Here is a 16,288-nt window from a genome sequence, read left to right on the forward strand (position 1 = left end):
TACTTAGACTAAAGAGTTCCTTAACACACAGAATTGAAAACATTAGTAATAAACTACAGCAACTTGACTTCAAAAGTGGTGAGCCTTACAAAGTGTTTAAATTATTCATTCTAGACATATATATTTGATTTTATCCGACGAAGTGGGTATTCACCCACGAAAGCTCATGCTCCAATACGTCTATTAGTCTATCAGGTGCCACAGGAGTCTGCTGCTTTTACAGATCCAGACTAACATGGCTACTCCTCTGAAACTTGACATATATGTTTGATTATACACTTTTAGAACTATTATTCAGGTAACACTTAGGTCACACTTTCCTCCATGGATATCAAAGCACTTTACAAACAAGAATTAATTTTCACAACATACTTGTGAATTAGGAATCTACAGCAATATTTCAAAGGTCCATATATTGCTATCAGCAGAAGCCATAGGCATAAATTAGGTGTGGGATTTTCAAAAGCTCTCTGCATTGATCTAACTTTTCTCCTACTAAGGTCAATGCTTAGGGTTAGGCTAGTGCTGAGTATTTTTGAAAATCCCTTCCTGATGTTCCAGCTGTGTTTTGCACAGTATTTCTAGTCATCTGACAGAAGAGTTCATTATCTCCAGGCTGCTGTACATGGACTAACTAGATGAGAATAATGGGTACCTGCTAAATTCCTATTAACTAGAAGTGCTTGGTAACAGACAAAAGATGATACCTTGTCACAGCTGATGTTCTAGTATGCACCCATGTTTAATCATGCAATCTGGCTTTGTCTGAGATCAGAGATAAAGCAAAAGATGCCCTTTTCCCAACAGGTTAGAAATTAGAATGCTGTTTTGCTTTCTAAAATACTACTTGGACTTTTCTTTCTGTGTCAAATTAAAGCTAGTTATTGTGTTGAGGAAATTAAGATGGGTGCTTAGTGATTCTTCAACACCCAACAAACTAAGCATGGTCTGTCTAGGGCAATACATTTAAGGAAGGCTTTGCTGGAATAGTATTGAGACCATCAACTGGCTTGTACCACATCACTCTTTTACAGCTATGGAGTTTCAATCCACATGGTCCCTCACTTCCAAATGCTATAGTTCATTCTTGAGCAGTGGGCGCCGTTAGTCCTAAACATGTCCAAGAATCTGACTGCACCTGCTTTAAAATTTAACTACTTCAAAGTACTCTGGAGTATATTTGGCACCAAAGGTACCCAATGTAAATGATTGAACTGACATCAGGAAACATCCTTGAAGGCAGAAATGAAACTGGGAAGGATCCAGAGGAGTAGCTGGAAGAGAACAGGGAGAAATATGGGAGATAGGGCAAAACCTTTTTTTTTACCTAGGGCTCCAGTGACTCTAGGGCCAACCCTGCTTGTCAACTTTCTGGAAGCAGAATACCAGCTGGGAGATCTGCATAGAAATCAACATCCCTATCATTTACATGCAAAAACTAGTGGGCCATGTTCTCCTCCCAGTACCCAATGTGCAATCCTGTTGAAACCAATGGGGTAAAACACACACATCACTGAGAGCAGAATTTGACCCATCCTTTTTTAAGGGCAGATTTTTATCCTCCGTGACACATTAACTAAGAGCTTTGGTCTCCCACGCTTGGAAGGAGGAATGAAAGACTTCTGGACAATTGTTGATTCTGCCTTAAACAAAAGTAGAACACATGTGATCCCTGAAGTCCTCCTACGTGATACTGAATGCTGTGTGTTCTAACTGGTTAATGATATTGAACATAAGTAACGTTTTAACCATAGAATAGCTTTTGTTTGCTTTGAAAGCCACAAAACCAAAGAGGAAGTGTAGGAGAATGTGGGCAGGACAGTGGCAAGAAACCTCATGACCTCATCCTTTCCACCTCCAGGGGATTGGCTGGCTGATGTCTGGAACAGCATTTAAATTCCAGAAGGTTGCAGATGTCCAGCAGCAGAAGAGGAGAGAAAAGGAAGTCTGAATCCTTTCAGAGCAAATTGGCTTGAGCTGCTGCACAGTGAAAGCTAACAACACTTTAGATTCTACCCTTCTGATCCAGACACCAAGAAAGGTAAATGCACATTTCACTACCTAATATTTGGTGCTGTATTAAGTTTTTATTCATGTGAACCTCAGGCAGTAGAGTTTTAAATAGTCTAGTTTTTAGTTCAACTTTAAAAACATTCTAATTCCCCTGTTGAAGGGTGAGCCTTCAGAGCAGTAAAGTATAGGGCTGCAGCACACTATGTTAAATTATCATTTTAGATCTGTTTGTTCATTTAGGGATGGAGGTGGTTTAAATTCCTGCCACTGAGTCAAGTGCTAGAAATTTGAAGCTGCCACTTGAAAAGAAGAGTGTACTGCCAAAATGTAATCATTGTCACATCACATGCCACGCTCTTCTGGCAGACTTGCAGGGCTTTGAATGAGCACCCTGGATGGGATATTTTACTTTTCTTTTATAATAATTGAAATTTCATTACTTCTAGTACAGTATCTGTTTAATGCATTGTTTAGAACATAAGAACTGTCATAGAGGTCCATCTCACACAGTATACTGTCTTCTGAAAGTGGCAGGTGCCAGATGTTTCAGAGGCAATGAACAAAACAGGCCAATTTATTGAGTGATCCATCCCCTGTTGTCCAGTCCCACCTTCTGGCAGTCAGAGATTTAGGGACACCTAATGTATTCCTTCCCTAAAAGCAAATATCTCTGCCTCAAATTTCCTTTTCTCATAGACTCTGCATGGGGTTTTTCATTTTTTGGTTTGGTTGGGTGTTCTGTTTTGTTTTTTAATTTGTCCTTCAATACTTAATCAGATACATGGCCTCTTGGCTTCAAGTTTCTTGAAAGATTTGATCTACCAAGAAGCAGATTTTGTTCATATAAATTGATTTTTGTATTTACTTTATTCCAACTTTAATTCCAATTATGTTCTGAAAACTAGATTTATACTAACTGTAAGGGAGACAAAAAAAATTGTCTTGCTTTCTCTGTTTGTATGAAACTAAATCGGTCCTTTATCAGCATTTTTCTTTTATTCCTAAAGCTTTTCCCTCATTAGCTCAAATCACCAGATCGCAGGACTACATTTTGTGAGGGACTGAACATCCTCAGCTCCTAGCTTAACACTTTGAAGTGTCAGGCTTAAAACTCTCGTAACACTTGAGTAGAGACTCAGTAATGAATTAAAAATCTACACAGCTAATTCTTCTGGCATGGGATTATTGAGCTTCTGCTCCCCTCCTCTGATTAGCTGCAGAACAGGGCAGAGGTTGCAGAGACAGAGAGAGAACGGTTGGCATGGAGAGTTTGAATCCTCAGTGGAAACTTCAGCTGAGCACAGTGGAACACAAAGAGAGAAATAAAAAGCCTATAGTATGCTTGCAATTTTTTAGTATTGTCAACTCACAGTTACAATATCTTTTCCAGGTAAAACATCACAATGAAGATTGCAGTGCTTTGTTTGTGCCTCATCACCATCTCCTTTGCATTACCAGTAAGTATATCAGACATGTAACAACAAGCAAAAAGTTGTATATTTCCTTCATATATTAACAGTGAATGTATAGTGAAAATTTCTTTCCTCTCTTCACCCCTCAAGGTGAGTAAATTGAAGCATCAAGCCATCTCAGAGAGCTCTGAAGAAAACCATGTAAGCTCTTTTTACAATCCAACTTTTCTATCATTCCTTTACTTATTTAATCGTCACCACCTCAGCTATGTTAAATTGCACTCTCTGATTCACTGTAACTATAGCTGTTCACAAAACTTTACCTAACTTGAATTTTATGGCCAGATTCTCATCTAGTGTAAATCAGTGTAGCTTCATTGACTTCTGTGGAACTATGCCACTTTACACCATCTGGGTATCTGGCCTAATACCTTTAAAAGATATGCCCTTGCGTATCTTTATAGATCCATTTGTTTAATCACAAACTTTTAAACTCAAACTCCTTTAAAAAAAAAAGAGTTACAATATGGCATAGTCTTAATGATTCACATCAGTCACTGTGGGCCAGATTCTGATACTTTCATTCATCTTGAGTAGCATCTTACTCCATGAATGGACCCATTAATTTCAATGAGACTGTTCTCAGAGTACGGTACGACTCAGGGTCAATAAGGGTGTCAGAATCTGGTGCTGTAAGATCACCCCAGAATCTCGCAGGTTACCATAGAACTAATGAGTTTTAAAATCAAGGACACCTCATTATAAAACAAAATTGTTTTGGTAAGTTTCACTATTATATTTATATATGCACTACACCACGGTATGCTATTAAATGTATTGCAGAATATTTTGCAAAAGTCACAATGTATTTAAGAATGAGTTTCATATTCAAAAATAGATAGATCCACATTGAATGCATGGACAGAACACTCTGATAAATGTACACAACAGCCCACTATCCAAAGGCCTGATCCTATGGAGTACTCCCCCTCCTCAGCTCGAATGGATTTGAAGGCACTCAGCACCTGCCAGGAGGTGCTCTGCACAACACAGGATAATGTCACAGGAAAGGTTAATTTATGGCACATTTGGATGTGTGTGCTGCATGTATTTGTCAAATAGTTCTAAATCATACACTGCTGATTTAACAAGCACACACACACTTTGCTCTTATACTCTGTGCCGCCCCAGTGAGACTCCAGATATGTTTGTCGAGAGAGAGTTGGGCTCCGACATTCCAGAAAATGACTAGTCACAGCTGAGGTGTTCAATGAGGCGAAGAAGCCGAGGTATAGTAAGGGCTCCCTCCTACTGCATCTGAAGCACTGGGCACCCCAAATGAGCACAGAGTGGTAATGAGGAAGTGGGGACATAATTTCTCTCCCTCCACACAGCTCCGCAGGTGCCCAATGGGGAGCGTGTGGCAGAAAGCATGCTCATCCTGCACCCTGCTCCAGCCTGAGCCCGAATGTCAACACTGCAATGAAACAGCCCTTCAGCTCAAGTCCTGTGAGCCCTGGCACGGGCCAGCTGCAGGTTTTTCTTTGCTGTTTAGACATACCCTGAAGGAGATTGTGCCTCCTAATGTTCATGCTGGGGCATTGTCACACCACGCAGCTCCTTACTTAGAGCTGTATCAGTCAATGACATTCTCATTTCTTACCTTGAGAGAGAAAGAATCCTGTCTGGGCAAGGGACTCTTCTGTTTATTTCTTTAGAAAATAAATGACAAAATTGGTCCAGGTGCCAGTTAATGCTTAACCCTTGTGCCTCACATACCATGGTCTAGTATGTTGCCTGGTAACCACAGGTAATCAGGTCACGCACCAGTACAGGCTTAGACCAATAACTGAAATAGTGATAGCATGCCTGCAGTGTTGGAATGAGTAAGCTAATAAATGCACTGGACCTGATTCTCCTCTCATTTACATTGACTTCAGTGGAGTTACTTTGATTTATGCCAGTGTAAATGAGAGGAGAATTAAGCCCATTGTTTGATTATATGTATTTTATGTAATGAGTGGTGCAACCCACAACATTTGGATCCAAATCCAAACTTCCCCAAAACCAGGAGGTGTTTGGGTTCTGGGGGCGGTGGAGGAGAGAGTGTTCTGATTATGACTGACACAGGAACCAGCAGCAAAATTCTGATCTAAACGTTCACAAGGTTCAAGAATGTTTACCTCCAGGAGTTTGGTATAGACACACCTCTCATATTATGTCCTTTCACATATAAATATATATTTGGATTGTTGACTTCTTCCGCACTTTATTCCATCTTAGTAAATGAGTAAAAACAAATGAGATACAAAGAGAGCAGAAATTTCACATGCCATATCTGCATGAAAAACAGCTTCACCATTTGTGTTCTCCTCAAGTCATATGCTCTTATCTGTTTCATCTTAAATTGTGACCCTGGTTCTTATTATTATTTCCAGGATTCCAGGAACCATCATTCTCACAGACATCACCATCAGCATGTGCATACACAATCACGTGTGAGATCAGCACAAACACAAGAACTTCTGGTACCACCTCAACAGGTATCTAAAGCCACACTATATAGCTACCTGCAGAAATGGTTAGAAGAGAAATTTATAGAAACCTTGCTTTGTAGGAAAATTTTGTACAGTAAGAAAGGTAGCACAGAAGAGCCTTAGTGATAGCCACAATGGTAACAATAGCAAGCGTGGAACTTCTATCACCTCCCAGAATAACAAACCTAGAAGAAGGTTAAAAGTAGAGCAGGTGGAAATTTTTCTAGTTTCCTACAAAAATGTGTCACAATTCTTGTTGTTGCCATTTTTAGACCAGCTGATCAAAATTTCTCAAAGTTGAAAAAATTTGAATTGTTTCCACAATTTTTGCGTGGGAATTGCCATAATTTTTTTTAGCAGCTGTATTAGATATGTTTCTCCACATTTACATTTCCTTTTCATATTTTTTTTCAGGACTGTTTTTCTTCAGACGAAAGTGTTGAGGACACCGAGCAGCAGGTAAGTCTTCATCCACACCTCAAGCCTTGCTGTATACAGCACAGCAGCAACCATATCCCAATATCCATTTTTTTCTAACAACATTCTCTTCCAAAGTAGTTCCTTTGACATCTGTTCCTAAATAAAACAAAACTCCTGACAGAATCAATAAAATATAAAGCAACCAGATTTCTATAATTTGCACAGCAGTTTACAGAACTCAAGGCTCTATTCTCCCGCTGCAAAATGTAATTAGCTCCCACTGAAACAGTGGGAGAATGAGATCTGAATAACTAATTATATTGAAGAAATCAGCACAGTAGATCCTCAAAAAATCTACATGGTGTTAAAGCAAAGGGATCCACAAGTGTATATTTGATGGATGTCAGCCTCTAAACAAATTCTGCATCTGTAGTGAAACCGTTTATGACAAAACCTCAATTAATGAACAAACCTACTAAAACATACATAAACCTGAAGGACAAACCTTAGGACACGTGCTATCCCCTGCCTCCACAAAGGGATTAGGAAACTCAGCAATCATCTACTTGTGTAGTTCCCTCCGGCTTGTTCTAACTGGAAGGAATAGAAGTGTTTGCTGAAATCCCCTTGAGGAGTGTCAGTAGCTGTGGAAAATAAGTTACTGCTGGGCCAACCAGAAGTAACTTCTGGACAAATTGTTACCAGAAAATCTATCCAGAACTCAATAGAGCATGTTAGAGAGGGCTGTTCTCACCTTTTCTGGATCCTGGGTCCCCAGAGCCACAACACTCAGGGATTCTAGGAGCATAGGAGGGAACATCACAGAGTTGCTGATCCTCCCCCCCCCCCCCCCCCGCTTCCCTGCTCACACACATTTCTCCACATTTTGCTCCAAGTGCACCAAGCCACTAGTTCATTTCTAAGATACTGCTACATTCTGCCTGATTAGCACCAGCTTTCCTACCTGGCTCTGGCGTCTCTGCTCAAGAAATGTGTCTCATCATGGGAGTACCCTTGAGCTGCTCCCACGTTCACCATGCCATGGTAGGATCTTATCGGCCTGCCTCAGCTTTAGAATGTACAACAGTGTAATACGCTTTGAGAGAGCCGCAGAGAGATACTATAATAATATTAACCTCACATCTATAACAATGCAATTGCATGCTGCACTATTAAATTGTTTCTATGCTTTTCAGAGCCTGCCTGAGCCAGCAAGCGTAAGTAACGAAGATGATGGTGATCATGATGATAATGATTCCAATGACACTGATGAATCAGATGAGGATATTGTCACCGATTTTCCCACTGATGCCCCAGTAACTACACCTTTAACTCCTGCCCTCCCCACAAGGGGAGATAATTCAGGCAGAGGAGACAGCGTGGCCTATAGAATGAGGGCAAAAGCAAAGTTGGCAGGCATGTACCATAAGGAGAAGTCTAGTGAGCTCTACAAAGCTGCAGGAAAGGTAAGTACCATTTGGCAATGGTTCCTGAGTTACCATAAAAGGAGGAGGATGTTCAAAACAGAAATTTCTTTGTGGGCATTATCCATGGAGGAGACTGACAAAATTACAGGAAAAATTAGAGGGGTGTATTTCCATTTGTTATGGTCTGGGGATTGGTCCTGCTTTGAGCAGGGGGTTGGACTAGATGACCTCCTGAGGTCCCTTCCAACCTAATATTCTATGAAAATATTCTATGATTAAAGTTAGTAAGTATTATATTCCTCTCTGCACTGAGACAGGAAAATAGTCCCACTGTTCCAGGTGGCCAGCAGCCTCATGGTATAATCATGTGTGAGACTTGAGGCCAATACTGAACTGATGTTTCGTATAGCACTATAAAACATTTGTTATAGCTCTGTAAATGTACACAGTGCTTTGCAGAACATGGATAACCTCAGGGGAGGTGGAACCAGGACGGCAAGCACCCTCGCAATGGAAATATTTCGGGAGCTTGACCACTGCCTAAACTTGTGCACATCATGGGTGGGGGGGTGCAGCGATGAAAGCAGGGGAAAGAGGGGCTGGAGTAGCTGTCTCGGGGCCTGGAATCAGGCTAGGGAGCAGAAATGAGACGGGGAGGGGTGAAATGGGCCTAAGAGCAGGTAGGAACCGCCCTGACCCTCCTTCCCAGCCTGGAGCAGACGGCACTCACAAGTCTCAGTACCTCCCCTGTTCCTCCTCCTATCTTGTGCCCTCCCTCCAATAACCTATACGTCTTGAAGATCACCTGAACTCAAAAGGCAAACCCTGTTTCAGTGGAGTATTGCAGTGTTTAGTGATTCATTGGCTCTTCATAATCTAGGATGCCTATTAATTATGCTTTACCTTTATGTTTGGCACAGTTCATCATACATAAGGTCACAGAGGAGGATGACAGCAAACCAGACACAGAAAGCCAGCAGGTGGATTCCTCTGAAGTCCAACTTGCTGCACGCCGCTTTCCAGGGAAATCTGACATTAGCGTGGAACTAGATGACAAAAGTAACATGCAGGACAGCAATGAAGTCAACAGCAGGTCACACGATAAGAGCATGGAAAACGACAGCCAACAGCAGCTTGACACTGTGGAGGCAGACAGCGACAACAGGAAACCTGATGTCACAGAAGACAGTCACATGAGCAATGAAAGCACAGAACAGCAGCAGGCCCAAATTGAGGACCTGCAACAGGTTGATGGTATCCGTGAAGTCAATGATAGCAATCAAACTTCTGAGAGCACTGAAGACCCTCAAGACCTTAACAGCATTGAAGACAATGAAGTCACTCTTTAAAACAGAAAAAAAATGGGGGGAGGAGGGGGAAACAGATTCATTTCAAGAATTGTTTGCTAATTTAAACACATTGTGGTTTTGATCTCTAGCTGTAGCAGTGGTTAGTGGCAGCTTTATTAACCAGGCAAACTCAAGTATGCAGGGTTAGCTCTCCTTTCCATTACAGAAATGTAAGCCCTGCTACTGCATATTTTACTGTGCTATTTGATTGTGATTCTGTTATGAAGAAAAATATAGAGAATCAAGACAAACATAGTTTTACACACAGAGCGAATGTTACCTGATATGATACTGTACTTAAATGGGTTTAGAATTCCAGTGTATATTTTGTTGTATTTTGTGAGTTCAATAAAACTACAAAACCCCGTACATCTGTATTGTGTCAATGTAATTAATGGAGACTACACATCATACTGAGCTCACCAATTCTTGCTCAGAAAAAATGAGCTGTATCGATGAACGCTGCCACTTTAATTTCCTAAAATATGAACAATATTTAGTCACACAAGTTTTAGGAGTACACATAATTAACAGAGACTTCTTCCATTATCACAAAGAGTTATCGTTACTTTAGGAACAAATTGGAATGGAATCTTATCATCACTTTATTTACGCTCACATTGGCTGCTAATGTCACAACTTCAGATTTATCCCATCTCCACAACACACACACAAATTGACTACAAAGTAATTTAACTGTACCCTCAAAATATTATTGAACATATAGTTAAACTTAAATACTGTGCTGCCCACTATGGACCCAGTTCTGCTCCCAAAGAATGGCTATCAAAAACTTTCATCTACTTCAGTGGGAGCAGAATCAAACTGTTTCCTTCTGTCTATCCCTTCTATATTTAAACTATCATTTCCACTTTTTTGGTCTTGCATGTTAAACTGAGGCATTTCAGTTGCCAAAGTAATGAATTACTCCAGTGTTAATCCCACCCAGGACAGTGATTGGCGGTCTCCACCTCCTGATAGAAATCCAAAAAGGAGTTTGTCATGTGTAATGTTACCTAGTAATGCAAACAAACAAACGTGTTCCCCCAAAGATTTTTCTCAAACTATCCCTATCTATACAAGGACTTTGTAAAATTTACATTATGGATCCACATACTAGTATTTTCCTTTTGTACTCAGCAGCCATTAAAAAAACAATCTGACATGTTTTTGCTTTGTAACAACTGCTAAACCAGGACAGAATATGAAAGAAGAGATTTTTGGATTCTGAAAACTCTCCATGAGGCTGCAATAAATTTGCACTTTAGTGAGTCTGTAAATGATTTCAAAAGGGGCCTGGGTTTTGTTCTGCATTTCACATTTTAAACGTAAAGTCTGACAAGTATTTGAATTTTCTAACTAAGTCAGTAGCTTGCAAGTTTTACCTCTAGTGGCATGATTCTAAAGCTGAAAAATGTTAATTTCTGTTATGTGCATGTCTTGCCAATAACAATACAGTGAAAATTCCTTCTGTGTTGAATCTCAGTTTTGAAAAAAGTACAGAATGAGTAAATTTAATCCAGTATGGAATATATTTAATCAACTGCTAAAAGAATTCTTGCCTATAAGGAATATTTACTCTGTGACAAGAAAATGACATTCTCTATATGTTCTAAAACCTTTAAATCATAGTCTAGAGCTGAGGTCACCATCTGGTTGATCATGATCAACTGGTCGACCCTGGAGTCTCTGCCAGTCCATTGCAATCTCCGGCCGCTAAAAGTCCAGCAGTGCAATGGGGCTAAGACAGGCTCCTTGCCTGCCCTGGCCATGTTCTGCTCCTGGAAGCCCTTCTGCCCCAGCCCGCAGCACCCTCCTGCACCCAAACTCCCTCCCAGAACCCATACCCCCTCCTGCACCCAAACTCCCTCCAAGAGTCCACACCCAGCACCCCCTCCTGCATCCCAACACTCTGCCCCAGCCCAGAGCCCTGTCCCGCACCCAAACCAGGGCCATCCGGGGGGGTGGGGGCAAGTGGGGCAATTTGCCCAAGGCCCTGCAGGGGCCCCCATGAGAATATAGTATTCTATACTATTGCAACTTTTTTTTTATGGAAGGGGCCCCTGAAATTGCTTTGCCCCAGTCCCCCTGAATCCTCTGGCTGGCCCTGACCCAAACTCCCTCTCACAGCTTGATCCCCTCAGCCCCTCCTGCACCTCTGCCCCAGGCTCAGCCTGGAGTCCTCTCCCACACTCTGAACCCCTCAGCCCCAGCCCAGAGTCCGCACCCCCTCCCACACCCCAACCCCTTTCTCCATCCTGGTGAAAGTGAGTGAGGATGTGGGACAGTGAGTGATGGGAGGGGGGTGCAATGAGCAGGGTGGGGCCTAGGGGAAGGGATGGGATAGATCCTGGGTTGCACTTAAATTCAAAAAGTGATCCTGTGCATAAAAAGGTTGGAGACCACTGGTCTAGAGAAAAAAAGTCTAAAATAAAAACAACAAATGAAGAATGGAGGAGAAGTGAAAAAATTATAATAAAAGGCAAAAGCATAGGAACTATGCTCACAACATTTTTTGTTTTTACTATAAAGACCTGTAATTAATGAACATGCTGGCTTATTACTAGAATTTTTCCCCCTTGCTCTCTGCTGAGCTGAGGGAAAAGCAATGGAGACTGTAGAGCACTGTGTTGCCCTGCTGAATCGCCAGTATGCAGGAAAAAGGAAACAATATTCTCAGATCAAAGGGGATTATTATGCTTGGGACAGAGCCACAGGCTTCCTGAGAGCCAGAACAGGAGAGAGACAGCTGGGCAACAAGTGGCAAAGAGGCAAGTTGAGCTCTTGTTCCTGGCAGGTAGCTAATAGCAGCCAGCTGTAGGCAGGAGTACAGCAGTATTGCCAACCCCACAGGTCGACCCAAAAATATCATGAGTTTTTTTCTAAGAAAATCTTAGGTTGTGTTTTTAGTCAGTGTTTTGATTTTTGAACTCCCCTTCCCTATCCGCAACCTGTGAGACAATTAGTGTTGCCCACTAGAACTAAATAAGGTGATTTTGGCATTTGCTGCAGGATGCCAAGGCAATACTGATACAGTGCACAGGGTTTACAATGACACTCTGCTACCTTCATAATCCTGGCCTGGATGGCCTCCGGAATCCTAAGGGCTGGGCTGGGGAGTCATTTAATAGTTTGGCCTAGGATAGTTACATCTTTTGATGCTAGCCCAGCTCTGAAGGCAGAGCCACCGCCAGCAGCAGTGTGGAAATAACGGTGGCATGGTATGGTGCTGCCTTCAGAGGTGGTTGCCTGGGCCGCAGCTGCCACTCTCTGGCTACCCAATTCTGAAGTTAGCACAGAAGTAAGGGTGACAGTACCGTGATGCCCCTAAAATAACCTTGTGACTCCCTGCAATTCCCTTTTGAGTCAGGACCCCCAATTTGAGAAATGCTGGTCTCCTCTATGAACTCTGTAAAAGCACACGAAAGACCAGATTTCATGGGTGGAGACCAGATTTTACAGTCCTTGATGAATTTTTCATGGTTGTGAATTTGGTAGGGCCCTATCCATGCCTAATGGGCAGCACGGAAAAAAGTGCAAAGACCGTTGTGGGAGAAGAGGGGACACATGTACATAGGTACACACACAGACTAAAGCTTTGGTGGGGTGGAGGAAGCAAGTGAAAGTCAGTTGAATTTGGGGGTTAAGCCAATGAATAAGCACACTAACCTTTCCCCAAATCCTCAGGCTGGCCCTGTGTTTGTGATCATAATCACCAGGAGTCCTCCTGCAACTCTGAACTGTGGCTAAAAGACTTGTATTGTAGGCTCACCCCAAACGCTAAGAATGGCTTTGGGTGGAGCTGTCACAGAAATACTGACAAACAGCAAATCATCATCTTGATTGATTGTTAGCGACTGACAGATCTTCAGTACAGGGTCACTGAAATGACTGGGACCCTGCGCTGCCCAGGGATGATTTTTGATGCCTGTCGGTTTATGGTATGTGCTTGTTTGGGTCGATGAGTGGGTCTGTGTGCGTGTGCATTGTACGGGGGTGTGCACACAGGGGCTGGAGGGATGCGGGTGCAAAGGGGGGTAGGAGGATGCGAGGGGTAAAAAGGTAGATGGGGGCACGTGGGTGGGGAGGGAGGATGTCGGTGTGTAAGGGGGTGCATGGGGAGGGAACGGGGCGTGGGGGGCAGGAATGGGGCAAGGCCGGGGAAAGGGAGGAGGCGGTGGGTGTCCAGCAGTGGGTGCTCGGATCTGAGGCGGGAGGGACGTTTCCCCCCGGCCCGGGAAGGAAGGAAGGGAGGTAGGTGGGCGGGCAGGAGGCTCGGGGGGCCGGACGGGGCGGAGCTCTGGGGGTCCCGGCGGCGGCAGCTTCCCCGCGCGGTCCCGCCCCGCGGCCTGCGCGAGTCTGGTCTGCTGCAGCGCCGAGGGCGGGGCCGGGGCGCCAGAGGCCCGCTCTCCTCGCCCGGGCGTACGGGACGGGGCCGCTGGGGCCGGGGCTGGAGCTGGACTGGGACGTATCCAGGAGCCTGCAGGCGGGCCCTACTCGCCGCCGCCCTCCTCCTGCTCACGCTGCCTGGAGCCGCGACAACCCGGGCTTCGAGCCGGAGGAGGCGGCGCGGCGGGTCCGGTCTTGCAGATGGAGAGACGTGGAGTGGGGCAGCCGCGGGCCGCTCCTCCCCGGCGCCCAACAACGCCCGGGCCCCGGCCGGGAGCCTGACAGCGGCCGGCGGCGGCGGAGGCGTGGGGAGCGCAGCGGGGGGCGGCTCCGTTGTCCCAGCCGCCGCCGGGGGGACCCGCTGCCCCATCCTCCCCGACGGGGCCCCTCCGCCCATCGACCGCCGCCAAGAGATGCGCGCCGCTTGCGGAGTAGGAGCCAGTCCGCTCTACGTCACCCCCCCCGGGTCTCTGTCCCGTGGGCTGGGCCCCCCAGGTTCTGCCCCCTCCTCCTGCCCCGTGGGCTGAGACCCCCCCCCAAGTTCTGCCCCCCTCCTCCTGCCCTGTGGCCTGCCCCTTCCGTGTTCTGCCCCCTCCTCCTGCCCCGTCGGTAGGCCCTCACCCCATGTTCTGCGCCCTTCCTGCCCCGTGGGCTGAGACCCCCCCAGCTTCCTTACATTCAGTCCCTAAGCCCTCCCACCTAGTCACTCCCCTGCTTCGAGTTCTTGCCCCTTGTCCTTGCCATTTGGAATCTGTATTCCGTTCCCCCAAGCTCTGTAGAACTCAGGCTCTTTCCTCTTTTAGACCCTTTCACGCTCATGTTGACCTCCTCTCCCCCCCCCCCCACTCATACTTCTGTTTACAACCTCAGCCCCTTATTTTAAACTGCTCCAGCTCTTTGCCTTTCTTGCTTGTGCTGCTCCTCCCAGGTTGTCAGTTGCAGGTGGGGTGACCAGACAGCAAATGTGAAAAATCGGGACAAGGGGTGAGGGGTAATTGTAGCCTATATAAGAAAAAGACCCAAAAATCGGGACATCTGGTCACCCTAGTTGCAGGGGATGCTTTGTAGGGTAGAGATCACACTGAGGAAAGGTAGGTCAGGCTGCATCCAGAATTTGCAACTGTGTATGTGACCTTTTCTGGAGGCACAGAGCCCTCTATCTTGACGCCAAATCTCTGAGTGACCTTAGGCCAAGTCCTTTTGTGTCTTTGCCTCAGGCTCCCCCTCTATATAATCAGATTGATGGGCACTTACCAGACAGAGATGATGTTGGGATTAATTATCTTTTTGTACAGTCCTTTGAAGTGTTGTCTAGCTGCCAAGTTTTGTCATTGGTTGCCAGAGTAAAAGGCACTGTTGATACACAGTTGGCTTATATACACCACCTATTTGTTACAGTAGTCTCAGTGGCCCACCGTAGTCCTATTGCTAAGAAAAATTGACATTGCAGAGATGCTCACTGGGGTCCAGTTTTGTGGGGTCCAAGGCCTGGGCAAATGCCCCACACTGTTTTTCTTTTTTGTTTTTTACAGTTGCATAATGTCAATATTCGTAAAAATTAAAAGGCTTCGGTATTTGACAGGATTTTTCTTCATTTCAAAGAAAATCTTTGTAATGGTGAATGGAGTGAACCACTTTTTCCATAAAGTTTGCAGCTAGATGGATAATCTGAACTGGTGCAAACTGGCAGTGAACAGATCTATCAAACTGTATTCAGTTTCAGGCCTGTGGTTTGCAAATTGGACAGTTCCTTGTCCTTTTATCAATGACATCCCAAAAAATTGGTTGATGTAAAAATATTCTGTGAATTGAGCAATCTCATGTCAAAATAAATGCACTGTATTTTTTATATATGTTCCATTCTATGCATCCGAAGAAGTGGGCTGTAGGCCAAGAAAGCTTATGCACAAATAAAATTGTTAGTCTCTAAGGTGCCACAAATACTCCTGTTCTTTTTGCGGATATAGACTAACACGGCTGCTACTCTGAAACTTGTATTTTTTTTATTTATTTGAATGTGAAAGTTAAAGTGCACTGTTTCAGGTATGTAACATGCACGCTCTGCATCAGTTTTTGTGAAAGATTACACAATGAAATAAGTTCCTGTTTTGTGGTGTGAGATTGAAAAGTGAACAGTAGTGCTTGATTACTGTATATAAAAATAATTATTGTTGTCTGATGGGTTTATAGCCTTTAACATTGTTCCTTGCGTGTAATCTGTTATCTGTGTGTGCGTAGCTAGTGCTTGGAAAAGGAGCTGGCTTGACAGATGTAGAGAGTGAAGTCCTTTTTTAAAAAGAGAAACAGGTACAGCCTAGACAACTGTAATAAGTGTCCCATACTCCCATTCCGCCATATTTGTCAACATTTAAAACAATTGCGTGAACATGACTGTAAGCACTTGAATTAGATGGCACAATACTAACCATGACTTCGATGATCACAATGTGTTATCTAATTTAATACTGTTGGGTCAATTGTGGTATGTGAAACAGTATTGAAAACAGTCAAGACTGCACTAGTATGACCAATGCTAGCATTAGAACAGTTTTCAATATTAGTTTGTAGAATCTGTTGATGAAAGTGATTGACTATACAAAAACCCAGCTTTTGTCCCTAACTAGCTGAAAAAGACATTTTAGTCCTCTGCTAGTCCTCTGAACTATCCGATTATCTTAATACAATTTTTTAATGATTGACCACTCCACGCTGGGGAAGGAAGACTTTGCCTGCTGGCCAGT

At 44.0% G+C, this 16,288-nt stretch overlaps 2 protein-coding genes across 2 annotated transcripts in view; both read left to right on the forward strand.

Moving 5' to 3' along the window:
• The first annotated feature begins 1,908 nt into the window (after positions 1-1,908).
• Positions 1,909-9,527, forward strand: SPP1 (secreted phosphoprotein 1). Its single transcript, XM_032800217.2, has 7 exons — positions 1,909-2,041; positions 3,404-3,470; positions 3,576-3,626; positions 5,864-5,968; positions 6,377-6,421; positions 7,579-7,848; positions 8,730-9,527. Exons 2-7 carry the CDS (start codon positions 3,417-3,419, stop codon positions 9,156-9,158), a joined length of 954 nt encoding a protein of 317 aa, XP_032656108.1. The 5' UTR covers positions 1,909-2,041; positions 3,404-3,416; the 3' UTR covers positions 9,159-9,527.
• A 4,345-nt stretch (positions 9,528-13,872) lies between these two features.
• The window catches only part of PKD2 (polycystin 2, transient receptor potential cation channel), a 41,740-nt gene continuing 39,324 nt past the window's right edge, over positions 13,873-16,288 (forward strand). The window contains exon 1 of the mRNA XM_075066147.1: positions 13,873-13,978. The gene's annotated coding sequence lies outside the window, so the exon portion shown is untranslated. The remainder of the gene's footprint in view (positions 13,979-16,288) is intronic.

This window comes from Chelonoidis abingdonii, chromosome 5 (genome assembly GCF_003597395.2).
Source record: "Chelonoidis abingdonii isolate Lonesome George chromosome 5, CheloAbing_2.0, whole genome shotgun sequence".
Lineage (NCBI taxonomy): Eukaryota > Metazoa > Chordata > Testudines > Testudinidae > Chelonoidis > Chelonoidis abingdonii.